We start from the raw sequence: 27,317 nt of genomic DNA on the forward strand, positions 1-27,317 counted from the left end.
GGCTGCTCCCATGGTACGATCCTGGCCACTGTACGGTGCCAGGCTGGTTCCCAGGGTGACCAGGCACACTCCACTCCTCTCCAGCTGCAGACCCGCTGAGGCCACAATGTCCTGATCCCTCACAGCCAGCTCAACTGCACACTGCTGCATCTACACTGGAGTTTGTAACTGCTCACAAGAACCAGTTATGTCCACTCCCAAACCTGTTTATGCCAGAGGCACTTGTCATTCTAACTCTGTAATTTAATTACCTATTATATAAATGAATAAAATGCTAGTGGAAAAAGAGTCATCTCTATGAAAACTAAGTGGAATGCTTTAGAAAGATTCGATGAAAGGAAAGCCGATAATTAAACGGCTCTTGAATTAAGTAAAAGACGGTGGTGGAGGGGGGTGGGTGTCACTTTAAAACTCAGGAATACTTCCCCAGATTGCTCCCAAGGCCCTTTGGAAAATCTCTCTCCACCTTCCAGAAACCAAAACCAAAAATCATAAACATGGTATATGTGTGTGGTTTAGGCGAGGCAAACAACACAGAAAGAACTCCAGTGTTTCACACCAAAGAGAAAGACCTTGGCCAAAAAAAAAGAAGAGGGGTTAGTAAATGCACATTTCTATGTTTTAACATAAAATGAAATGTCTAAGGTGTGTGTGGGGTTTTGTGGTGGTTGTTGTTTTTGAGACAGAGTCTTGCTCTGTCGCCCAGGCTGGACTGCAGCGGCATGATCTCGGCTCACTGCAACCTCCACCTCCTGGGTTCAAGTGATTCTCCTGCCTGAGCCTCTGGAGTAGCTGGGATTACAGGCACGTACCACTGTGCCTGGCTAATTTGCATATTTTTAGTACAGGCAGGGTTTCACCATGTTGGCCAGGCTGGTCTTGAACTCCTGACCTCAAGTGATCCACCCCCCCGCCCCCACGCCTTGGCCTCCCAAAGTGCTGGGATTACAGGCATGAGCCAGGGCGCCTGGCTGGTATGTGTGGTTTTTAATGACTCTGCACTTTAATCACCTTTTACAATTAACTGATGCAACACTAGTCTCCAACAACTCAGTGGGAGGCCACTGAACTGACCACTCCAGAAGGTGCCTGCAGGGCTGAAGTTGCCACTCACCCACTGGGGTCATATCTCGACCCCCCAGACCCTTTCCCTCCTCCCCTCCTTCCCGGCACCAGAGGTGGAGACAGGTTGGGTCAGGTATGGATCAGCGCCTCATAGCCAGGTCATTAACATGTATTTTGTTCTAAGTCTTCTAAAGAAAACAAATGCAGCATTCGACATCTGGTCTAGCTGTGGGCTTCTTATCATTTCATTTGAGGCCTGGATGTGGAGCACAAAAGAAAGATCGCCTTGCTTTCTTCCAGGCTGTAGGAGGGCAATGAGGCAATCATATTCTTTTCCTTTTATTTAATATCTTATTTTCTTTAATATAAAAACGAAAGGGCTGGGCACAATGGATCAGGCCTGTAATCCCAGCACTTTGGGAGGCTGAGGCGGGCGGATCTCCTGAGGTCAGGAGTTCAAGACCAGCCTGCCCAACATGGTAAAACCTACTAAAACAACAGTTTTAGCTGGTTTTTTTAGTTGCTTTTTTTTTTAGTTTTAGGCTCTACTAAAAATACAAAAAATTAGCTGGGCGTGGTGGCGGGCACCTGTAATCCCAGCTACTCGGGAGGCTGAGGTAGGAGAATCGCTTGAACCCAGGAGGTGGAGTTGCAGTGAGTCGAGATCGTGCCACTGCACTCCAGCCCAGGCAACAAGAGTGAAACTCTGTCTCAAAAAAAAAAAAAAACAGAAAGGTGAGGTATCAGGTCATCTTCATTAAGAGCTCAGACTTTGAAGGCAAAATGATCTGGGTTCTAATCCCTTCTTCTGCACAACTGGGGACAAGTGACTTAATCTCTGTGTACCACACTTTCTCATCTGTGAAATACCACTTAGAGCAGTGTTGTTTTAAGGATTAAATGAGATAATATAAGGCAAAGAGCTGCCCCAGGTGCCTGGCATAGAGTGGTGGTAGCTATAATCATAATAATAAACTTGTCATAAGAAAATTCATTAAAAGAGAAAAACACAAAGAATAAAAATAAAGTTGCCTATAATCCACCACTCACTATAATGAGAGTCAGTGGTTCCAGCTGTCTTCTTCCTCCTGTATTCTATCCACATGCAAATTGATTTTAGTAATACTATTGTCATTTTCTATCTTTTCCATTTAACATTATATTGCAAGCACATTCCCATGGCCTTAACTGTTCTTCAGAAATGTGATTTTATATCTTATGTATCCACTAGAATGAATTTCCAATTTTTTCTATTGAAATAATGTGCAATGGCTGGGTGTGGTGGCTCATGCCTGTAATCCTAGCACTTTGGGAGGCTGAGGCAGGTGGATCACCTGAGGTCAGGAGCTCAAGACCAGCCTCGCCAGTATGGTGAAACCCCATCTCTACTAAAAATACAAAAACAATTAGCCAGGAGATGGTGGCGTGCACCTGTAGTCCCAGCTACTTGGGAGGCTGAGGCAGGAGAATCATTTGAACCCGGGAGGTGGAGGTTGTGGTGAGCCGAGATCATGCCACTGCACTCCAGCCTGGTAGACACAGCAAGACTTGGTCTCAAAAATAAATAAATAAATAAATAAATAAATAAATAAACAAATAAATAATAAAGTGCAATTAATATCCTGATATATAATTTTTAGCCACGTCTCTGATTATTTCCTTAAAATAAAATGGACTTTCTGGTTCAAAGAGCATGAACTTTAGGACTCTTAACACCTACAGCCAGTCCACTTTCAGAAGGAAGCGATCGGCGACCACCGTGACTATAAGTGCCCATCCCCCACCTCACACCACCATGTTTCTTTTTTTCATCATTGCCAAACTGAAATGCAAAACTTGATCAAGACCCATTTTCAAACTTAAAAGCCCTATTCAGCAACAAACCATGTGAATCAGAACACGCCTCCACCTTCACATTTCTGGACTGTGGCCCTGTGCACCTAAGACACCAATCCCCCTGATGGGTCCCCTTGGCACACCACGGCTTCCTTTAAGGACACACAAATCAATGGACAGCAGTTATGTCAGGATGAGATGACAGGAAGAAATTTCACTTCCTCTGTATTATTATGTAAATTTTTTGCCATCACATATCTTCAGGGAGAAACAACAGGGGCAGTTGCATGGAGAATGTGGGGTGGGGACCCACTCCAGGTTTCTCTGTGACCATGCCTTGTGACCACTTTCACAGCTGCAGCTGCTCCTGGCTCCATCCGCTGGTGGAGGCAGGCTGGGCGTGGGGTCCCCTCCCCAAGTGCCCCTCACGCCCGGCAGCAGCTTGGCCTGCCAGTTCCCTCACGTGCCAGCCCCCCGCCCTCCTGGCCCGCACCCTGCCAGGACTCACAGCCGCTCCAGCTCCTTCATGTCATCAAAAGCCCCGCGTTCCACTGCTCCAATCTGGTTCTCCATCAGCTGCCTGGGGAAGCAAAGAGACAAGGACAGCTACAGGGTGTGGGACAAGGGCTGCTAGCAACAGCTGGCACAATGGAGGGGCAGAGGCAACCTCTGACAGGGCAGCATTGGCAAGGGAGTAAGACAGGAGCCATTCCCAAGCCTCACACAGGCCTACGCCTGGCCTGAGCAGACCCAATTTCCTCACACCTTTGCAAATTCGCCAACATGGGCTCCTCAGGGCTCCCAGCATCTTACCTCACTGCAAAATACACTTGCAACCCCCAACCCTCTGAAGTTGCCTGCCAGGGCAGAAGGCCGCGGGGCACCCGAGCACCATGTCTCTGCTCCAATCAGGCTCCAGGGAGCCAGGCCCAGCAGCAGGCAGCACAGGCTGGCTTGAGCTGCTGGCGCACGTGCCCTGGCCTCTTTGGGCCCTGAAGGCACATGTCCAAGGGACAGAACGGGGGGACCGGCCAGTATCAGGGGGAGGGGAGCCTGTGCCAACTGGGCAGAGCCCACACAGGCAGCAACACACTCTACAATTGGCAGACAACACCCTCTCTGCCTGTACCCCCACCCCGCCTGGCCCCATCTGCTGAAGACAAGAGTGGGGTGCCCACGCCAACTGAACCACCTGGCTCTGTGGGACTCTGCGTCCCCTTGCCGCCAACGTGCCCTGAAACCCAGAGCATCCGGCTGGTGGGGCAGCATTTTTCACCAACAGATTGACTGTTGCCTGATAACTTTTGAGATAGTCAAGTATGTTTTTCCCACTGCATCTGTCCCTCTCCACCCGCAAGCAGGTGGCTTGCGTGCCCCTGCATGGGCCTCAGATGACGTTGGGGGCAGGGCGGGGGGGAAACGCCACCAGACACTTCTCTTTCTCTGCTTTGTTTCCAAAAGCCTGAAGTGTGAGAGGCTCCCTCTGGAGGCCTGGGGGCAGAGGGGACGGGAATCCCTGGAGAGAGCGTGGGCTTCCCCAGACTCAGAAGGGATACACCCAGAGCCTGGGAAGGGGCAGAGGTCAGGGGGCTCTGGAGCAGATCCCTACCCAGCAGCTTGTCAGCTTGACCTCAGAGACGGTTGGTCATGAGGTCCCTGCTCCTCCAAAGACCCACGGTGAAACCCCGTCTCTACTAAAATACAAAAAAAATTAGCTGGGCGAGGTGGCGGGCGCCTGTACTCCCAGCTACTCGGGAGGCTGAGGCAGGAGAATGGCATGAACCCGGGAGGCGGAGCTTGCAGTGAGCTGAGATCCGGCCACTGCACTCCAGCCTGGGCAACAGAGCCAGACTCCGTCTCAAAAAAAAAAAAAAAAAAGAACTGCAGAGGCGGGAGTTCTGAAAGAACTGAGGTCCTAGGATCCCTGCACTACCCTGAGAGCACAGGACGTCGGATCTTAAGATGAGTTAAGACTCAAGACTGAACATCACCCCACCCGACACTCCTCAGGATGTCTTGCCAAGACCGACTCCACAGTGGAAGGGCCCAGCCAGTCCACCACCCTACCACCCACAGCTAGGGCCCTGCCCAGGACCACCGTGGCATTGCTGGGGGTTGGGTGGGAGGGAGCACCCCATACTCACAGCACCCGCAGCTGCTTGAGCCCCACAAAGTCATTCTTGTGGATCCGAGTGATGTTGTTGCCATTGAGTTCCCTGGAGGAAGAAGGAGAGAAGGAAGCAGTGAAGTGAGCAGGGTGAGCCCCCAGGCCAGGGGCTCTGCTCCAGGTGCCCTCCCCCCTGGATCAGCCAGTCATCTCATCAGTGGGGCTGGGGGCTTCTGTGAGTTGAGTCTGTGTCGAGGCCCAACAAGCTGGGCCCTCTTTGCAGCTGACGTCCAACCCGCTGGAACTGCAGGGCACAGGGCGCATCACTGGGAGTGCTGTGGAAACCGAAAACGTGGTTTCTGCCACTAATGCAGCTCGGTCTAGTTAGAGAGATGAGACATTCACCCAGGGAAGAATGTGGAAACTAGTTAAGGAGAGAGGCTATTCAGGTAGAATCCTCGCTGAGCCTCAGTTTCCTTATCTATAAAATGGGGACAACAACTGTGTCTAACTTACAGGGTCAGCACAGGGTATAAGCAAGTAAAGGGCATGGCCTGCGCTTGCAAAGGGCCCCATGGGGACACCAGTGTTATCGTCTGGTGGCACTGGCTCCTGCGAGCTGTCCATATTCTGAGCAGGAGACAGCAAGGAGGGCCATGCAATTTTAAAGGACTGAGGAAACGGAACTCAAGCTGAGGCTCCAAGACAAGGAAGAACTGCACACGACCGGGAGGGAGCAGACGTGCCCCGAGGACCACACTGCATCAGGCCTGGAGTAGCTGAGGGGTGAAGCGGGCAGCAGACAGCCAGAGAGTTGGAAGCTGTGAGAAGCAGGGCTGGGGGAAGGCAGGCCAGATTACAGAAGGCTGGAGAGAGCAAGCAGAGAAGAAACCGAGGGCCAGCGGAGGCTCTGGGTCAGGGGGATGGGGGGCCTGCCAGGAGGCCAGTCCTGCAGCAGTGAGCAGGAGGGTGGCCAGGAAGGGAGGCCACCCCCACCATCTGGGTCCTGGGGCCAGGCCTACAGCTCCTCCTCTCACCCCATGCCGGGCTGCCGGGCCCCTCCTTCCTTCCAAGGCCACCTTGGACCCACCTGAAGAGCTGTCTGCCCCATCCAGCCTCACTCAGCCTCACCAAGGCAGGCCATTCCAGGAGTGAGGCTCTCCCTACCCCAGAAAGCTCCCCCACTGAGCCCCACACAGCAGAATCTCCCTCAGGCCTCACTCGAGCTGTCCCCTCTGCCATCTATCTCCCTGGGGCAGCTCCTGCTTGCCTCCACCTCTTCCTCAATACTGTCACGCTCACACATGCGCACGCGCAGGCGCACACACACGCCTCATGTTCACCTGCAGCCCAGTCTTCTCACTTAGCCAACTTTAGTCAAAAGTTCTGGGTATGGCCAAGAGCTCAACCCAAGTCCAAGCTACTTTGAGAAACAAAGTCCCTGTCCTCCAGGAGTTTAGAAAGTGTTTGGTCTGGCCGGATGCAGCGGCTCACACTTGTAATCCCAGGACTTTGGGAGGCTGAGGCAGGCGGATCACCTGAGGTCAGGAGTTCAAGACCAGCCTGGCCAACATGGTGAAACCCCATCTCTACTAAAAATACAAAAAAATTAGTCGGGCATGGTGGCGGGCACCTGTAATCCCAGCTACTCAGGAGACTGAGGCAGGATAATCGCTTGAACCCAGGAGGTGGAGGTTGAAGTGAGCTGGGACCATGCCATTGCACTCCAGCCTGGGCAACAAGAACGAAACTCCATTGAAAGAAAGAGAGGAAAGAAAAGAAAGAAAAGAAAAGAAAAGAAAAGAAAAGAAAAGAAGAGAAAAGGAAAGAAAGAAAGAAAGAAAGAAAGAAAGAAAGAAAGAAAGAAAGAAAGAAAGAGAGAGAGAGAGAAAGGGAAAGAGAGAAAGAAAGAAAAGAAAGAGAGAGAGAGAGAGAAAGAAAGAAAGAAAGAAAAGAAAGAAAGAAAGAAAGAAAGAAAGAAAGAAGGAAGGAAGGAAGGAGAAAGAAAGAAAGAAAGAAAGAAAGAAAGAAAGAAAGAAAGAAAGAAAGAAAGAAAGAAAGAAGAAAGAAAGAAAGAAAGAAAGAGAAAGAAAGAAAGAAAGAAAGAAAGAAAGAAAGAAAGAAAGAAAGAAAGAAAGAGAGAGAGAAAGAAAAGAGTTTGGTCTGGGTGATGTTCTAGGGTTGCTTCCACTAAGATCAACAACACATGGATTCCTTTTCTGTACCATCTAGGAACTGGAGTTACACACACCTTCACACCATGCAGAAAAGTAGTAACTGTGCTCATCTTACAGATGAGAGTGGCTCTAAGAGGCTAGGTGCCTTCCCAAGGTCACCTGCTGGTAATTGACAGAACAGAAATCTGAACCCATGGCCATCTGACCCACGGGCCAGGCTTTTTCTACCAGGTCAGGCTGTCTCAACATTCAACGCATCCTCTTGCTGCCCGTCCCATGGGCCTAGCTCCTGATCCTCAGAAGCAGCTGCAAAAACTCATTCCCTGCTCCTCATCACTTTCCTAACAGGATCTCTCAGAGGGGCCTGAGGCCTTTCCAAGCTAACACAAGCCATTGGTGAGAGCCCCTGACTGAGCCGCGTCCCCACCCTAAGTGCTGCGGGGACACCTTCTCCAAATGAGATGGCTCTGCTCAATGTAAAGGTCATTTTTCAATGAACTAAATATTATTTCCTGAAACAGCTACTCTGAGCCTCACTGTGTTGCACCCCAACCTGCTCCCTCTGTACCCCGGCCTTTCTTCAAATACTGAGAATGTCATCATGAAGCCCTTTAAAAGTGGTTCTCTTGCCAAGCAGGGCTGGTTTTCTTTGGGTTGAAATGTTTATCCCCAAACCTAAAACCAAAAGGCATTTTTGGTTGTTGTTTTTCTATTATAAAAATATGTCAGCATTGATTATAAGAGGAAAAATCTTAAACAAGTTAAATGGACATTAGTAGAGCATTGCTTGGTTGAATTCAGCACATCTGCGAAACTGCCATCTGTCATGCAGCCATTTAAAACGGCACAGATCTGCTTGTCTTGACAAAGAAAGTTGTGCATGACACAGAACATGGGAAAAGGTCACAAGACAACCCTTTTCTAAGAACCTGCTTGATATGGTTTGGCTGTGTCCCCACCCAAATCTCATCTTGAATTGTAGCTCCCATAATCCCCATGTGTCATAGAAGGGACCCGGTGGGAGGTAATTGAATCGTCTGAGCCGGTCTTTCCCGTGCTGTTCTCGTGATAGTGAATAAGTCTCACGAGATCTGATGGTTTTATAAAGGACCGTTCTCCTGCACTTCTCCTTGCTCCCACCATGTGAAGAAGGATGTGTTTGCTTCCCTTTCCACCATGATTGTAAGTTTCCTGAGGCCTCCCTAGCCATGTGGAACTGTGAGTCAATTAAACCTCTATCCTTTATGAATTACCCAGTCTCAGCGATGTCTTTATTAGCAGTGTGAGAATGGACTAACACACTGCTTATGTAGAAACACACACACTCACACACACGAATACAGAATGAGCTGGGGGCTGTGTACCACATAGTAATGGCTGTCACCGCTAAGTGGTAGGACTCAAGGTGACCTCAGTTTCTTTTTTATACTTTTCTGCAGTGTTTTTATTTTTTTAAAGGCATCTGTTTTTATAAACAAACATAATATCCAACATATAATATCCATAATAGCCAACATATAAATAAAAGTTATTGCATATAAAAATAAGAGTGCTATGCACATTACTGAATATTTTTCCATTTCCAAAACAAAGAAAAAAATGAAAGTCATACGTAACCCCATCACTAAGAAATAACTCCTTTTAATGTTCTGAAATATTTGCCCTCAAGCCTGTTTTTGTTGGAAACTACTTTTATATACTTAAGATAATTCAACAAATGTTTACAGAAGACTTACTATGTGCAAAGTGTTTTGCAAGGTTCTGAAGAGGATGAATGAGACATAAATGTTACCCCCTCCTTCTACAATATCATACGCTGTGTGTCTTCCACCTAAGATTCTGATCGGCCATGAAGTGTCCCTTCATTTGGATATATCAAGTTACTGGACCACTCCCTCCCTGATTCCCTGTGACTGGTATCCCTGGGCTGGTTAGATATTGTCCAAATATAAATTATTGCATAAAGGTTGATGAGCATTTGGGAGGAATACATTCCTGTAAATGCAATTACTTGGTCAAAATCATGAAAAATCTGATGAATTTTACATATCATTCATCACTTATTCCTTTTCACGGCAACTAAAGCAATTGACTATGATAATTATTCCCATTTCACAGATGGCAAAATTGAGGCAAAGACAAACACTGACCTATCTGAACAAGGCAGGACCCAAAATGGAACTCAAGAATCCCTGAGGATGGAATTCCCACTAAGGCAGGGCAGAGGTGGAGAGGACATTCTGATGACACCCCACATTAGCACACCTCTCTTCTTACCCTTTTGTACCAGCCCCCACAGTGCAGGTGCAGGGGTGCATTCCTTAGTCCCACTCCTGTTTCTCACTTCCTACACCCCGCTCCACACAAGACCTAAGACAAGCAGGGAGAAAAAGACAACGGCACAGACAGCAAGGCAAGCACAGCCTCTCCCTTGGGGACCCTGCTTCCAGGACAGAATGTCAAAAGAGGCCCAAGCCCATCCCAGCCTGCCACCATCAGCCTTGCTGTCTAACGCAAAGCTTAATGCCTCCTCTCAGGGGAGAGCCCCTCACCCCAGCCCACAGCCTGAGAGCTCTCACTAAGCTCCCAGGTCTGACGGCTGCTGCCTAAGGAGGTATTATTGCCACTTAGGCTGAGAAAGTGACCTCCACTGGGTAGCCCACCCTCTCTCCCACCAGGATCAAGTTCACAACCTAAGCCAGCCACTTCCCTTCATCAAAGGCTGCTAGAATAAGGCAAGGAGGACATTTTCCTGCCGCATCTGATTTCTCCAATGGGAGATCCTCAATGTTGCCACGGAATCCCCTCCCCCAGCAAGCTGCCAGGGGAGACTGGGAGATACTGCTAGGACCTTAAGCCCAGGGCAGCCAGGATAGCTGGTGGAGTGGGCCCACTCGGGCAGATCCCAGCCTCAAGTCTCAGGAAGATCCCAAGATCCAGAGCCCACCTGGGCTCCCTGAGGTTTTGCCACTAGAGCCCACACCTGCCACTTCTTCCTGGGCACCAACTGTGTATAGGCTCCAGGCCTGACCCTAAGCATGCTTCATCTCATTTCACTCTCATTTCACAACCTATAAAGGCAGTCATATGCTCTCCAACTTGTTGAGAAGGAAACTGAGGCACGGATGCATGAAGCAACTTGCATGGTGCTACACGGCTAATAAGTGGTGGGGCAGGATCAGACCCCAGCCAGTGTGATTCCACGTTCTGTCTCCTATGTCACAAGTCCTCATGTTGCTGGACTCTCCCTCTGTCCCCTCATCCCATGCCCTCACCTCGAGTGGCTATGCCTTGGACAGAGCTGAAGAACATAACTTGAGGGCTTTGTAGAGGACACGGCTGCACTGGGGCTCCGTAACGAAACCATGTGCTCTGCCTACACAACAATTTCGGGGGCTCCCCTGCCAGGCTGAGCTAAGTGTTCTTAGTTGCCAAGAGTGTGGGCTCTGGAGCCAGACCATCCGGCTTCAAATTCCTGCTCCACCATTACACTGGCTGTGTGACCTTGGGCATGTAAATTAGCTTTTCTATGCCTCAGTTTCCCCATTTATAAAATGAGGATGATGGTAAGACCCACCACTTGGAGATGTGGTGAGGTTTAAATGTCTTGATATTTCTAAAACACAAGAATAATGCCCGGCACACAATTTGTGCTCTCTACAGCATTATTACCTGCTGCGATTATCTTGACTACTGCCACTGCTGTGATTTTCCTCCAGGACTATGGCTCCACCAGGAGGTGGCATCCCCTGGCTCAGCTCCAGCCGGTGCTGGACTGGCAGGGCCAAGTTGAACTGGGAAGAGTCACTCACTTCCCTGCAGGACCCAGGAAGCTGAAGACCAGGGAAGACACCCTAAAACGGTTCTCCCTCTTCCAAAAGTCATGAGTTTACACCCATCCTTCTCCCCAAGGAGGAAAAATGCTCAGTGGCAAATGGCCCTGATTTCCCTCCGTTCCTGTGTGGTCCTAGCCTAAAAGGAAAACCTCGGTGGCAAAATATTTTGGAGAAAATCCTCCGAAGCAAAGTTACCAAGGAAAAAACAAAAACATACAAGGATGTCTTGAATCCTCTCAGGAAACAAGAATTTGATCCCCAGTCTCTGGGTATTTGTGAGGAACCAAAAGAAACCCTGGGATTTCCTGGGGCTGCAGGAATAAACTCCCTGGGCCCCTCATGGGCTGTTCTGGGGGCTCCTGGCGCCAGCTTCGCAATTTCTCACCCTGGAGCTCCAGCCACTCCTGTTACCTCAGGGACTAGAACGTTCCTTCCTCATCACAGTCTGTGGTGGATGGCTCACCACCTTGTAGTGAAAGGTGAGAGGCTCACCCTTCCTGCAGGAAAGAAAGAAAGAAAGGAGAGAGAGAAAGAAAGAAAGAAACAAACAAACAAACAAAGAACGAACGAACGCATGCTATCACCGAATAAGACAAGCCTGCTCGGGAACGGTACACCCAGCTCTTTGCTTTGAAATCTTACCCTGGCCAAGGCTGCGGCGCTGACAGTCTACAGAGTCAGACACAGAGAACGGAGGAAAGAAAGAAATTCCCTCCCCAGCCACTGCCCAGACAGCAGTAAAGGGGCCCACAGAGGCCTAACACCCCAACCTGCAGGCTGGCCCGGGTGCATTTCCCACATCCCACCTGCCAGCTTCCACACCCGCCCCACGCCTCTGTCCTCGAGCCCAAGCCCTGCAGCGCCGCCTCACAGGCTCCCCACGTTCACCTTGGCCCCCCTCCAATCTGCTCTCCAAGCCACAGCCAGAGTGGTCTTTTCAAGATGCAAATCTGATCATGTCACTCCGCACTTAAAGCCTTCAATGGACCTCCATTGCTCTTGGAATCAAGACAAATCTCCTTAGTGGCCGGGCACGGTGGCTCATGCCTGTAATCCCAGCACTGTGGGAGGCTGAGGCAAGTGGATCACCTGAGGTCAGGAGTTAGAGACCAGCCTGGCCCACATGGCAAAACCTGTCTCTACTAAAAATACAAAAATTAGCAGGGCATGGTGGCAGGTGCCTGTAATCCCAGCTACTTGGGAGGCTGAGGCAGGAAAATCGCTTGAACCCAGGAGGCAGAGGTTGTAGTGAGTCAAGTTGTGCCACTGCACTCCAGCCTGGGTGACAGGGCAAAACTCCACCTTACAAAAAAAAAAAATCTCCTTACCGTGAACTACAAGCTCCTGAGTGGTCTGTTCTGTGCCCACCAACCCAGCCTGCCCCATGCTCCTTCTGACTTCCTACTCCCTCTGCCTGGAATGCTCCTTCCTTCCTCTTTGCCTATGAACTCCAATTGGCAAACCTTCCTATCACAGGCCCACAGAGCGCCCTGACCCTCTCCTTTGTAGCACAAATCAGAGCCAATTGGTTTTTGTTTTTGTTTTTGTTTTTGTTTTTGTTTTTTGAGATAGAATCTGTCACCCAGGCCAGAGTGCAGTGGTGTAATCTCAGCTCACTGCAACCTCTACCTCCCAGGCTGAAGCTATTCTCAGGTACCCACCACCATACCCAGCTAAATTTTTTTGCATTTTTAGTAGAGGCAGGGTTTCACCATGTTGGCCAGGCTGGTCTCCAACTCCTGACCTCAAATGATCCAACTGCCTCGGCCTCCCAAAGTGCTGGGATTACAAGCCTGAGCCACCTCCCCCAGTCAGAGTCAATTTATACTGATTTGGAGGATTCCCTGACTGATGTCCCAGCCTCCACATGAGATTAGAAGCAACCTGGGGACACAGACTGTGTTTTATTGTTATTGTACACCCAGGGTGCAACACAGAACATGGCACATGTTAGATGTTTCAATAAGTATTTCTTGAATACAGGAAAGAATTTGCATTAAAATTGACATTTTAAATAGCATTAGTTGAGCGGGTTTTCCATGTTTCTTTGTCTCCCTACTCCAAAAATAAACACACACACATTAAGAAATGCTCTCCCCAGCCAGGCATGACGGCTCACTCCTATAATCCTAGTGCTTTGGGACTCCAAGAGGGGAGAATTGCTTGAGATCATCCTGGGTGACATAGCAAGACCCCATCTCTACAAATAAAATTTTATTTTAATTAGCCAGGCATGGTCATCTCAGCTACTTGGGAGGCTGAGGTAGGAGGATCACTTGAGCCCAGGAGGTTGAGGCTACAATGAGCTATGATTGCACCACTATACTACAGCCTGGGCAAGAGAGCAAGAACCCTGCTAAAAGAAAAAGAAAAAAAGAAAGAGAGAGAGAGAAAGGAGGGAGGGAGAGGGGGAGAGAGAGAGAGAAATTTAGAAAGAGAGAAAGAGGAAAAGAAATGTTCTCCCCAAATGAACATCACCCCAAAAGAGCTCCACGCAGAGGATGCTCCCATGTTACCAACAACCTCCTCTCTTCCAGGTCCTTCCATTCTCATAAGTGAGCCCAATATGAGCAAGGAAATCGCGTCCTTAGGGTCCAAGCTGCTAAGTGAGACAGCTGGGTGATTCCAGACACCCTCAGGAGAAAAGAGGAAAGGACGGGTTGTCTTCCTCCTGCTTGGGGGTGGTCTCAGTCTTCAGGAGAGCCAGGGTAGCCGGTGGAATGGGGCAGGTCCCTTCCACGGGGCAGCACTGGCCTGGCTGCTTCATAAACATGAGCTCCACGTACTTCTCACAACATCCCTTGGAAGTAGGCGTCTTTCGCATCACCTTACAGGTGAGGAAATGGAGCCTACAGGTTGAGTGTCAGAGCTGGGAAGCCAATCTAAGTGGTTCAGTGTTTGGGCCAAATAACTCAGACCTTGAAGGCACAGGCCTGGGCTGGAATCCCAGCTCCCCCTTTTTTTTTTTTTTTTTTTAAACACAGGGTCTCACTCTGTAGCCCAGGCTAGAGAGCAGGGGCATGATCACAGCTCACTGCAGCCTTGACCGCCCAGGCTCAAGTGGGGGTAACGAGGATCTGAGCAAAGCCAGCATTGGCCTCAAGCAGCGGTGAGGCAGGAGGGCCTGAGGCCCCAGCGGGTGCAGCTTGGGGTTTCCAAGAATTGAGGTTGATGGGGAAGAAGGGGGTCACAGAGGGATCCGTGAGCACAGCTGCAAGCCTTGGTAGGTATTGGAGGACTCTGAAGTCCTGGAGACCTGAGCCCAGAAGGGCAGAGTGAGCACACAATCTGACCCCAAGGAAAGGGTAGCTGTGGCTCCCGAAGGGCGAAGGCCTCTGACCAGCCTGCCTTGGCCTACAGGGTAGAAGAATAATTATTCCTCAGCCCTTTAATAGGAAAATACCAGCCCCCCAGCTGCAGGGCTTCCACTCTGCATCCCCCGTTCCCTTCAATATCAGCACTTCCTTCTGGCCTGGAGCAGCCTAGAGCTCAGCAAGCTCTTCCCCTGCCCCAGCACATGCACCAGGCTTCCTGTCCAAACAGCCTTCAGGCCTCCAGTCAAACGCCCTCCTCTAAACCAGCTTCCCCAGGTGCCCACTTATCTCCTCTGGAGCTCGGACAGCCATCGGAGTTGCAGGTCAATAGGAAGTCCTTTGTCTAAGGCCAGTTTCCCAGCTACCTGTAAGGGGAGAGGCCGCAGCTGGTTTGCTCACTGCTGTATCCCCGGTACCTGTGAGGATACCTGGCACATAGTAGGTGCTCACTGAATACAGGCTGCCAGAACAATCCTGCCCACTGAGCCCAGGGGCTGCTGGCATACCATGGTCGAGGCCTTGCACGCACTCCCGTCAGCCAGCTGGGCCTTACCCACATCCTCAGCCCTCAGTAGGTGAGGAGCCAGGGGTCCCAGCATCCCAGTCCCCCAAACCTACCAGTCTGAGCCACAGCCAGACACCAACTCCAGCCTGGGACCACCCTCTGACATGTGATCAGTGGGAAAGCCCCAAGGAGGAGGAGGCAGGGACCCCATGCCAGGGCCCATTTGCTACCGATCCACTCCACCCTTGCGCCTGGGCTCCTGGGGACCCATCTTGTTTCCTTGGCTGGAGAAACAGCAATTGCTACAGTAGTATCCCAACCAAGCCAGCTCATTTAAGCCTCACAGTGGTACCTGGCTCAGAGGCTCCTTGTCAGTCTTGACTGAGGGATGAGGGCACTGAGGCCTAAAGAGTTTAGATGACAAAAAACTAGCCGGGCGAGGTGGCGGGCGCCTGTAGTCCCAGCTACTCCGGAGGCTGAGGCAGGAGAATGGCGTAAACCCAGGAGGCGGAGCTTGCAGTGAGCTGAGATCCGGCCACTGCACTCCAGCCCGGGCGACAGAGCCAGACTCCGTCTCAAAAAAAAAAAAAAAAAAGAGTTTAGATGACCTGTTTCAGGTCACCCAGCTGGTTAAGGAGCAGGACTTGAGCTCTGGCACATCTGACCCCAGGACCCAGCTCTTTTAAAAAAAAAAAAATTTAGTTGTTAATTGTGGTAAAAATATACATAATATAAAACCTACCATCTAATCATTTTTAAGTGCATAGTTAGTTCTGTAGTGTACTGTACTACTTTAAAATGTATATATTCAGATTGTTGTGTAAACCAATCTCCAGAACTTTTTCACCTGCAAAGTGCAACTCTATGCTACAGAGCTCCCCCATTCTCTACCAGTCCCTGGCAACTGCCCTTCTACCTTCTGTCTCTGAATGTGACTCCTCTGGGCACCTCAGATACGTGAGATCGTAGTGTTTGTCGTTTTATGACTGGCTTTTTCACCCAGCACAATGTCCTCAAGGTTCATCCATGTTGTAGCGTGTGTCAGAATGTCCTTTTTTAAGGCTGAATCATATTCTATTCTACATAGAGAGACCACATTTTGTTTATCCCTTCATCTGTCGGTGGACATATGGCTTGCTTCCTTGTTTTAGCTATTGTAAATAATGCCGCTTTGAACACAGGTGTACACATATCTCTTTGAGACTCTGCATTCAGTTCTTTTGGGTATTTACTTGGAAGTGAAATTGCTGGGTCATATGGTGATTCTATTGTTAATTTTTTGAGGAATCGCCATACTGTTTTCCACAGTAGCTGCACCATTTCACATTCCCACCAACAGTGTGCACATCCTTGTCAACACTTATTTTCTGTTTTTTTGACAGTCGCAATCCTAGTGGGTGTGAGGTAGTCAGGGCCCAGCTCTTAATCCCAACTCCACGGGATTCTGTCCTGAGGCCCAAAGTGCACCCCAATCCCTTCACTTCTGAGGCCCCACCTTGCTCTTGCCAATCCCCTTCCCAGGTCTGTGGCCTACCCCTAAACCACAGCCCTGCACCCAGGGCTCCACTGACAGCCCCTAGGCCTCCATGCTCTCTATCCATGCAGGCCCCTGGGAGGCCATCCACCACTGACCTCCTCCTGCACCACCACCTCCCTGAATCTGCCCAACTCTGCTCACCATTCTCCACCCCAGACCAGACACCTTGCTCCCTATACCAGCCTGCAACTTGGGTCCACCCAGCAAACATGTGCAGGCGGGAATCAATCACGGTCAATTTGCCTTTACAGCCCCAATGCTCAGCTGGCAAGTGTTTTGTAGATACTGAATGCATGTCTGGCAAATAATGAAGGAATGAGTGAATGAAGTCAGGCCTCATTAAGACTACAGAGCAGAAGTCAAATTTAAAAACTAAACACAGGCACGTCTCAGAGCCTCAAGACTCAGGGAATCTCAGCATGCCACTTACCAGCTGGCTGTTCAACCCTGGACAGATGGCTCCACCTCTCTGAACCTTCTTCTCATCTGCAAAGCAGAGGTGAGTAATACCTTCCTCCCAGGAGCGTTATGAGGAGTAAAAGAGGGAACTCTGGTAAAGCAGCTCATTTGAGGCTGGCGAGAGGGAGGGGCTCTAAGCCACGACCATGACCACAGCCACCATCAAAATTCCCTCTCACCTCTCTCTGCCTCTGTCCTTCTCTGGCCCATCGCCAGCTCTCCCCATTCCTGCATTCCCCAAGACCCCAAGGCTCCCTCCTTCCCTCTCCAAGAGACTCCAGTCCACCTGCCTCTATGCTGCAAGCAACTCTCTCCTGAGCCTGCTCCCATTCAGAGTTCCCGTGCCTGTCTTCTCCTCTGCAAACTTCCTTACCACCTACTCGCTGCCGGCCATCTGCCTCCTGCCTTCCGCTTCTCCCAGGAAACTGCTCTGCCCACTTTACCAGTGACCCCGATCTCATGTTCCAGAAGCTTTCCTTGGACCTCCTCCTCAGACAGACTGAACGCTCTCCACGCTGCTAACCCTCCTCCTCTTCACCAAACTCCTTCTTTGGCCTTTGCAAAAACCACTCGGCCCAGGTTCAAATCCACAAACGTGTAGCCAGTGCTCCCCGCTGTCAAACACAGGACAGGAGTTCCTCCCGCCTCTCCACCATCTCTTCCTTCGACGCCTTCCCTTCCTCCTGCCCTCAAAATGTGGGTGGGAGCTAATGTGTGTAAGTCCTCGAAGGATGTGCTTTCTTCTCCAGGAAACCCCAGCACCAAGCAGTGTTTCTTAAACTGTGTCCTGGGCACTCCAGAATCCAAATCACCGGAATCGCCTTGCTGAAGATCTACAGAGCCAGCACCTCTAGGATGGGCTGGGAATCTGCATTTTGTGCCAGCCTCCCAGGAGATCCTTATTCCTACCAAAGTTTCTGTTCCACTGCCTTCATAGGTTGAAGCGCTTCCCCTGAGGGTCCCCCCATCTCTCTCTCCAGCCTGAATACTCTCCTGAGTAACCTTCCCCATCACGACCTCTGGGGCCATCTTTTTCACGGAGATTTTTAGTGGCAATTCAAAGAAAACAGGCAAAAGCCAAATTCACAACTTCTCCTCCAGGATCAGTCGCCCTTTTCCAGCTTTATTCCAGTCCCAAGATCACTCTCTCAGGCTTGAGCCTCAGAGTCCGCCAGGCCGTTCCCCCTTACTCTCTCTGCTCTCTCTGCCTTGGTCCAGACCCACTTCCCCTCGTATCTTGGCCTCTGCAATAGCTTTGAACTCTATGACTGTAGTAGATTCCTATGACAAATTACCATACACTAGTGGCTGAAAATAACACAAATGTATTATCTTTCAGTTCTGGAAGTCAGAAGTCCAAAATCAGTCTAACCATGTTAAAGTCAAGGTGGTGGCAGGACATTAACAGCAGATTGGATAAAGAAAATGTGGGCCAGGCGCGGTGGCTCACGCCTGTAATCCTAGCACTTTGGGAGGCCGAGGCGGGCGGATCACAAGGTCAGGAGATAGAGACCATCCTGGCTAACATGGTGAAACTCCGTCTCTACTAAAAATACACAAAATCAGCCGGGCATGGTAGCAGGGGCCTGTAGTCCCAGCTACTCGGGAGGCTGAGGCAGGAGAGCGGCGTGAACCCGGGAGGTGGAGCTTGCAGCGAGCGGAGATCACGCCACTGCACTCCAGCCTGGGTGACAGAGTGAGACTCCGTCTCAAAAAAAAAAAAGAAAGAAAATGTGGTACATATACACTACACAGTACTACAAAACCATAAAAAAGAAGGAAAGCAAGCCTGGCGCAGTGGCTCACGCCTGTAATCCCAACACTTTGGAAGGCCAAGGTGGGTGGATCACCTGAGGTCAGGAGTTTGAGACCAGCCTAACCAACATGGTGAAACCTCGTATCTACTAAAAATACAAAAATTAGCCAGGCATGGTGGTGGGTGCCTGTAATCCCAGCTACTCAGGAGGCTGAGGCAGGAGAATCGCTTGAACCTGGGAGGTAGAAGTTGCAGTGAATCGAAATTGTGCCACTGCACTCCAGCCTGGGCAACAGAGCAAAAACTCCACCTCAAAAAAAAAAAAAAAAAAAACAGATGAAGGAGAAGCGGTAGAAAGTTAACTAACAGAGAACAAATGATGGAGTTGAAAATCATCATGAATGCTAAAACTAGGGGGATGAAAGCTTGATGAGAAACAGAATGTGCACCTAGCTTCAAACAATCCCCCAACAAATTACCTGTTAATACCAAAGAAGAAAACAACAACCTCTCAGCAGAGAAGCCTGGCAGACATCAACTTATCAAGTGATTAAAGACACAATCACCAATACTGGCACAAACCGACATCACCTGCCTTCTGACATGGTGCACCAGGAAGGACACAGAGTCATTACTTGGCGTTCCCAGCAAAAATGCGTAACCCAAATGTAACCATGAGGAAAGATCAAATGAAGCCAAACTGAGGAGCATTCTGCAAAATAACCGGCCTGCATATATCAATAATGTCAAAGTCAAGAAAAACAAAGAAAGGCTGAGGAACTCTTCCAAATTAAGGGAGACTAAAGACCATGACCATTAAATGCCATGTGTGATTCTGGCAGGATTGTGGACCTGGGAAAAAACAGCCATGAAAGACATTATCCGGGCAATTGATAAAAACTGAGTGTGAATTCTGGAGTATAGTTTTGCACCGATGTTTAATTTTCTGATGTTGATAGCCTTATTGTTCTTAGAAAACACCCACCAAGTATTTAAAGGAAAAAAGTTACAATGTCTCCAAGCTATTATTAAATAGTTCAGAAAAAAAATTACCTATGAGTGTGTGTGATAGAGGAGAGAAAGTGTGTGTGTGTGTGTGTGTGTGTGTGTGATTATGATAAAGCAAATTGGATTGTGATGTTTGCACAAGACCATAAGTTTATTAAAATCATTTATTTGGTTTTTAAAATTTAATAAAAAAGTTTTGCACACCCCCTCTGGGGACCCCCATTTCCCTGCCCCATGGCCTAGGTGCCCACCTATTTCTTTAATCTCCTCTCCCAGAACTCACCAACACAAATCTTCGCCCCTCAGGGCGAAAATACATGGCACATACCTTCTGAATGCTCCCAAACTCCCTTACCCTCACTTCCCCTTGCTATTTAACCTAAGTCTTGCCCAGTCTTCAAGTCCCGGTTCAAACCCTACCTCCACAACACAGCAACAATCCAATCCCTCCTTCCCATCGAGCGACTCTCATCAGACTCATCTCCACACTGATGGGGCACTGACTATGTGCCAGGCATTGCTCTATTCTAATTATTAATCTTTACTCTTGCTGCCTTCAGCCAGCTTTCCCTAGCATTAACCTCTTTCATAACCATGGACAGTTATCAAAACTAAGAAATTAGCTGGGCATGGTGATGCATGCCTGTAGTTCCAGCTACTTGGGAGGCTGAGTGGGAGGATCGCTTGAGCCCAGGAATTTGAGACCAGCCTGGGGAATATAGTGAGACCCTGTCTCCAAAAAATCATCTCATCTGAACTACACAGCCCTATGAGGTAAATGCTGCCACTGGTCCCATTTTACAGATGAGTAAGCTGAGCCGCTAGTGAGTTGTCTAAGATCTCTTGGTAGGTGATGAAGCCAGGATTCAAACTGGGCCATTCTCGTACTGAAGCCTGGGCTGGTAGCCACTGTACTCCTCGTCTCTACGGACATCCTTACACATTTGTTCTTTCTCCCTCACCAGGCTGAAAGCTCCTCAGGCCTCTCTCTGTATGCACCCTGCAGGTGCCCAACAGCTGTCTGTTCGCCACAGGCTGGGTTTCAGAAAGGAGAGGAGGGGGTCATGAGCTCCGTCAAAAAGAGGAGCCAATTCTCCACACCCTCCCCGCCCCCCAGCACAGCCCAGCTCCCTGGCTACTGCCCAAGGCCCGGCCGTCATCTGCTCTGGGTAATAAGTATTTGTATGGCGATAATTACAGCATTTCGGAAGAAAATCCCATTAAGCAAGAGCCCCGCCGAGCTGCTAATGCCGGCACAGAACTGGAGGCGGCAACTCCGCCAAGCACCCGTCTGCTCCCAATAATGCAGGAGCGGCCCAGCCCCAAAAGAGCACGGCCGCCCCTGCTGGCAGCCTCGGGCAGCCTGGGCCACCGACGGCCCGCCCGCCCCGCACAAGAAGGGGCACCAAGGAACATCAGCACCCCCGCTTGTGCCCCAGGGTTCCCATCGGCTGCCTGATGAGGAAGAGGAGGGCCACCCTGGGATCCAGCGTGACGCCCAAATTTCCTTCACATCCCTGCAATTCTCTGTCACCTTAATAACAATAATAATACTACCATTTATTGGGCACTCGCTGTCTGCCAGGCCCTGTGCGAAGCGCCTCTGCGAGCATTACCGCATTTAATCCTCATGACCGCCCTTTGAAGCAGGCCCTATCATCATCCCCACTTTATGGGCAAGGAAATGGGGTTCTGAGAAGTCGCCCTTTCCTCCAGACCACTTATCCCAGCTTGCAGTTATGTGCTTATTCTTATATTATGTCATTCATCTCTATCTCCCCTGCTGGACTAAAACTGGGGTTTCTGTTTCCGTCAGGCACTATTCACGCGGCACAATGCAGACGTTCAATAGCTAGCTATCTGTTGAATGAGGGAATTAAACCCCATCACTTGCCCAAGGCCTTCCCAGCTGCTGAGTGGCAGAGTGGGGTTAAAAACCTAGGCAGTCTGGCTTCACAGCCCTGCCATCACGACCACCCACCCTGCATACGGTCCCCACTCTGTCTCCAAATCCCGAGGGAAAGGGGCAGAGATGCCCAGGAAAGGTAAATGAGTGTTCTAAATAGACAGACTGCACTCTAAGCACACAGACTGCAAGAGAGCCAGCGCTCAAATCCTTACCTCCCGAGCTCTCTTCTGCCCCACCCAAACCCTTGAGCCTCTAGCTTGAGCTTTCCAAATAATAACAATAATATCCTAATGATCGAATCACAAAGCATTTTCACAACCGTAGCATGAGTGAGTGCAAAGGCCCTTTGAGGTAGTAGGGTGTCATCAGCCCGAGGCCGAGGCAAGGGCGAACACCAGCCATGTGCCAAGTGTGGCACGTTGCCTCACTTACTGCTCACTATCAACCTGCACAGCTGTCGTCATCCCCTTTTACAGATGGGGAAACTGGGTCTCAGAGCAGGGAGAGGCACAGCATGGGGGTCCTAACACCAGTCATTCAGAGCCCAGCAATAAGCCAGTGTGCTGGCAGCCACACCAAAGCCTAAGCAAGCAGGGGACTCTTGCCCTGCCAGGAGGAACCTCCCCTGCACAGCTCAGGTCTCTGCTGCAGGAGACCATGGTGGCCTGCTCAGATCCAACCAGGCCCTGATGGCAGATGTGGCTGCAGTGGCCCCTGACCTCATTTACCAAGGTCACCATACAATTATTATTTGGAAATTCAAACAGGCTCCCCAGAGGATCAGCCTCAGGTGCCCTGGGCAGCCTCCCTTATGTGTGACCACTCAGCCCTGTTAAATGAGACCTCGAGCTCAGGGAGCTGAGTCTACAGAGGGCCTCCCAGGCCTCTACAGCAGCCATGGAGATAGGGCAGGGTGGGCGAACTGGCAAGGAGGGAAGGGCACATAAGGAGGATGGCAAGGCTGGGCACAGTGGCTCATGCCTGTAACCCCAGCACTTTGGGAGACTGAGGCAGGAGGACTGCTTGAGCCAGAAGTTTGAGACCAGCCTGGGCAACATAGCTAGATCCCCATCTCTACAAAAAAAGGGAAAAAAAGACCTGACAAGCAGCAGAATGTGCTGGGCCTGGAGGCAAAGAGAGAACAGTAGGCCTTCCCAAAGGCCCTGCCTGCCTCCCTCCATCCTCAGGCAACTTCCCCTCTCTGCACCCACACGGGGAATCTTCCGCAAGCCTCAGCGACCCAGTGTGCCGAGGGCTGGGGGCACCAGCGATGTCCACACATACTGCACTCTCACACTCTCCTGGACACTCTAGTTAAAAGATTTTTTTAATTAAAAATCAAGTCCAAATGAAAGTCAAGGTCGCTGTGGAAGAAAAAAAAATAACTTAATGGTGACCATGGCTGGGTCCCTCTACGCCTGGGCAGTACAAAGAGAGGAAGCTTCCTGGGCCTCCTCCGCCGCCTCTCCCAGCCCTGGCTCTGTATTTTAATTGTTCATTACAGTGAATTATTTAGCATCCCTTCCCTGCCCAGCTGACCAGCCCCACAGCCCCTCTGGCTGAACCAATTTCCTCAGCAGCTCTGGGACCTACCCAACCTCTTCCCCGAAGTCCCCACAGCAAACCAATAACAATTTCTTTCCATTTCGGGGGACAGGCCTGGACCCAGAGTTATAGAATATATGATCATAAAGTTGCCAGGCCTCACAGGCTGCCGCAGAAACTGCCCAAAGGACAAAAGGCAAATGCACAGCTGCAGTCCATAAAAATTTCACAGCCTCAGAAGAAGCCGCTGTTTCAGGCTCTGATACTGCACAACACTCATATTGATTAGAGAGAGCATTTGCCACAGTTATTTTGAGTCTGCCTGGGCTCTTACCAAGGCCTCTTTCAAGATGTTCTTTTCCTCTTCGAGCAGCTCTTTCACGGGCTGCCTGGAGAACAGGCGGGCTCCCTGCACTTTCCCAGTCCAGGAAGCTTTGCCCACATGGCAGAGATCAGACCTACTCCACTTCCCCAGGATAACTCACCCCTGGATTCCAACTAGCAATTCCAGAGGAAAAGTTCACATATAGAAAGGTTTCCTGACCCTTCCCAACATCTCTTTCCAGCCTCAAGTCCCACTCCACTCACTGGCCACTGGCCACAGCATGTTTCAGCCCCAGGGACAAGCTGGTCCATCTTCCCATATCAGGCCAGGCACGCTCACACCTGCAGGCTTTTGGCTCATACTCACACCTGCAGGCTTTTGGCTCATACTCACACCTGCAGGCTTTTGGCTCATGCTCACACCTGCTGGCTTTTTGCTTATGCTCATACCTGTAATCCCAGCACTTTGGGAGGCGGAGGCAGGAGGATTGCTTGAGCCCAGAAGTTTGAGACCAGCCTGGGCAACATAGCTAGATCCTCATCTCTACAAAAAAAGGGGGGAAAAAGAGGTCTGCAAGAAAGCAGGCCCCATGACCTGAAAAGCAGCAGAATGTGCTGGGCCTGGAGCCCAGCTATTCCCTCTGCCTAGATTGCCTGCCCTCTGTGCTTGGCAAAATCCAAACCAACCTTGATAAAGTGGCCCATCCTCTGAGAAACCCCTTCACCCTGGAAAAGGGCTTCTCACCCCAGTGTTCCCACAGCCTGTTCCTGAGGCTGCTGGGCCCTCTTCTGAGAGTAAACTTACCATTAGAGGTCCTCTGCCCAGTTCTCTAGACCATGTGCCCCTTGAGGACAGGGATGGGCTCACTCCCTGCTGACGCCTCAGCACCCAGGGCAGTTCCTGGCTCAGAAACATTTGCTGAATTAAAATAATGAGATTCCCCTCCCTATCCTATCGTAATAATGGCTCTCACTTAGCGAGCATCAGAAGGTACCAGGCACTTCCCATACATGATCTTCCATCCTCACAAGAACCAGATACCTTATGTAGCCTCAGCCCCATTTTCCTGATGGAAAGCAACTAAGGTTCAGAGAAGTTAAGTAACTTGCCCAAGGTCACACAGCTCATAGGTGACAGAGCTGGGGGACCTAGGTAGTATAGCTCCCAGAACGCCACCTCTTTCCTCTGTACTAGGAAATTTCACTTTCATCTCACTCTGATCACAAAAGAGCTAAAGAGTTCATGGAAGTCTTAAACACTAAAGGTGGTGAGTAAGGATGGAGGAGATGACTTTAAGACTCAAGATTCAAAAGCAAAGAAGAGGAGCTAATGTGTCTTAGATCTAGGCTGCAACTAGGATAGCAGCTTCAGGAGAAACTCCGGTGGACAAGGCAAGGGAAGCAGGGAGCAGGTACAGAGGGGACAGGCATGGAGGGTGACCAGGCCACCGCAGAGGTCCTCTGGACAGATTTCTGACCCTCAGTTCCTCTCTGGGTCCACACAGGATAATGCACACACTGCCCATGGGAAACTCAGTTTGGTACCACCTCTCCCCAGCCCTGTGACACACAAGCATTCACACACACACACATACACATGCAACACACACACACACACACCATCTAGATTGCATCTAGATTGCAAATTCTCTGAAGCCTCCACAGAAATTTTTCAGATGCAGCCAAGAAGAGTCTGGGGCAAATATGTGCTCACTGATTGCTGGCCTTGGTACAGAGTCTGATTCAGGAGACAGCTCTCCTCAGGGGTCAGATTTCTGTCTCTGACCAGCTGGGGGCCATGAAAATGTGCTCGAAAGTTATCAAAATATGCATGCCTTTCCTGACAGCCACTGCAATCACCAAGGAGTGTGGGAAGGAGGAGTAGGTAGGTTTCAAAGGAGCTAGCAGCCTTCTCCAAAGCCCTGTTCAAAAATCTGCTGGTGCAGTCACCTCTGCGAGCAGTACAAAGGCCCTGCATGTGACCAAAATCTACACACACACAGCCCATTACGGGGACTCTTATGGCCTCACACTATTAAGGTGGCCCCTTAATACTAGGAATTGACACAGAAACACATTATGCAGGAGACTCACAGAAAACAAAGTATAAAGGTCTGTAAATACAGACACGCAAACACACACACACACACATACACATTCTACTAGCTTAGTGGGTCTAGAAAAGGGTCAAGTTTCCTCAAGAATTTACGAGTGAGAGAGAACAGGGGAAGAGAAATGCTGTTTTTTTATGACTTGTCATGGTCAATATCTTTAACCTTGGGCCCCGCTCTCCAAGCTCTTGACCTCTTGGCATTATCCACCTGGTTCTCCATCCAAGACACACCTACCCCTTTCCGGGTGCTGAATGTTACACACCCCAAGCCACATACCCAAAGCCCTCAGGTCCCATTGTCTGCCTGCGTTGGGGATGACTGGGTGTGGAGGGAGGCGGGTGAGTAGAGGACCAATGCGTGGCACCTGCAGGGGAAGAATTCTCAAGGCTCTGGGGCAAACAATGGAGAAGAAGGGGCAGATCAGAAACTTCGCCTCCATCCCATCCTGCTGCCCTTCGTCAGGAGCATGCTCTGGGAGCGGTAATCTGCGCAGCTGGCTCAGAACGCGGCCGTAGCCCCATGTGCCCAAAAGGAGACATTGTCCTGGCCAGTGTGGGAAGTGTCCCTCCTGGGTGCAAGGAAGGCTTTCTGGCACCAGTTCGCAGGCACCCTGGAGGAATAAAGCGCTGGCGCAGTGGGGCGGGCGGGTGCGGAGTGCAGGGTGCAGGTGTGAGGACGGAAGCTGACAACCCCGCCGAGGGTCCTTTGAATCCCAGGGAAGGGGAAACCACGGCGCCCCTGGCTCCTGGCTCGGGAAAGACCCCGGCAAGAACTGACCCGTCTGTGGGCTGCGGAGCCCAGGCGGGCCCCAGTGGTCCTGCCCCCACCCCGAAGTCCGGAATTGCATCTGGGTTGGAGGGCAACCCCGGAGCCAGGGAGCCAGGGGCGGGGGTCATACTCACAGGCGCTCGGTGTTCCGCGGGATGTTCTTGGGAATGGCCTGCAGCCCGGTGCCGTGGCAGTCCACCGTGGTTCCGGTGCAGGTGCAGAGGGCGGGGCACGCCGAGGCTCCCAGGCTCCACGCGGCTGCCCACAACAGCAGCCAGAGCTCGGGTCGGACCGGCCCCGCGGAGGACCCCCACCCGGGCGTCAGCGCCATGGTGCCCTCACCGCGTCCCGCTCGCGAGCCAGACGGCGGCAGCCGCTGACCATCCCCGTCCGGGGCCGCCTCCAGGTGCAGTCCCGGGGCAGAACCACCGAAGAACCCGCGGGCTTGCGCGCGGCGCCCCTGCGGGTTGGGAGGCACCTTGCTCCTCCAAGCGACGGCGCCTGTGCGCGGACGGAGGGAGGGCGCCTTGGGCGGAGGGCGCTCGGCTCCTCTGCCGTTTCGCCGCCTGCGTCTCCCTCTCCCTCCCTCCAGCTCCCAACTGACTGCTGCGAGGAGGAAAATGGGCAGGCCCCGCGCGCGCACGCACCCTAAGCACACCACACAAACACACACACACACACACACACGATCACACACACACCCGCGCGCTCGCTCCCACCCGGCAGTCATCCATCAATCGAAAAGCCCACATCCAGGGCCGGGCTCCTCCCCGCCCTCCTCCCCCAGCCCCCCTCTCCCGACGACCACTCCGCGGCTGCAAGCCGCCTAGTTTCAAAGGTGGAACCTCCGAGGCGCCACCAGCGGGCAGGGGGCTGCGGGGGAGGGGAGGGGAGAGGAGGGAAGGGGGGTGTGGCTCGACCTGCCAAGTCCTGGCTCTACACACACGCGCGCGCGCGCGCACAGACACACACACGCACACACACACACGGCGAGGATGCACACATTTGGACGCACGCACCCCGGCACCCGCGGCCCCAGCTGCTATTGCAGGGTGGG

The 27,317-nt window shown here is 51.1% G+C and overlaps 1 protein-coding gene across 1 annotated transcript in view; it reads right to left on the reverse strand.

The window, feature by feature from the left end:
* SLIT1 (slit guidance ligand 1) overlaps positions 1-26,989 on the reverse strand; it is a 185,844-nt gene extending 158,855 nt beyond the window's left edge. The window contains exons 1-3 of the mRNA XM_007963730.3: positions 26,395-26,989; positions 5,046-5,117; positions 3,410-3,481 (exon numbers count right to left, since the gene is read on the reverse strand). Of these exons, the coding sequence (XP_007961921.3) occupies positions 3,410-3,481; positions 5,046-5,117; positions 26,395-26,591 (341 nt within the window). The 5' untranslated portion in view covers positions 26,592-26,989. The remainder of the gene's footprint in view (positions 1-3,409; positions 3,482-5,045; positions 5,118-26,394) is intronic.
* Positions 26,990-27,317: the final 328 nt, after the last annotated feature.

Source organism: Chlorocebus sabaeus, chromosome 9 (genome assembly GCF_047675955.1).
Source record: "Chlorocebus sabaeus isolate Y175 chromosome 9, mChlSab1.0.hap1, whole genome shotgun sequence".
In the NCBI taxonomy this organism is placed as follows: domain Eukaryota; kingdom Metazoa; phylum Chordata; class Mammalia; order Primates; family Cercopithecidae; genus Chlorocebus; species Chlorocebus sabaeus.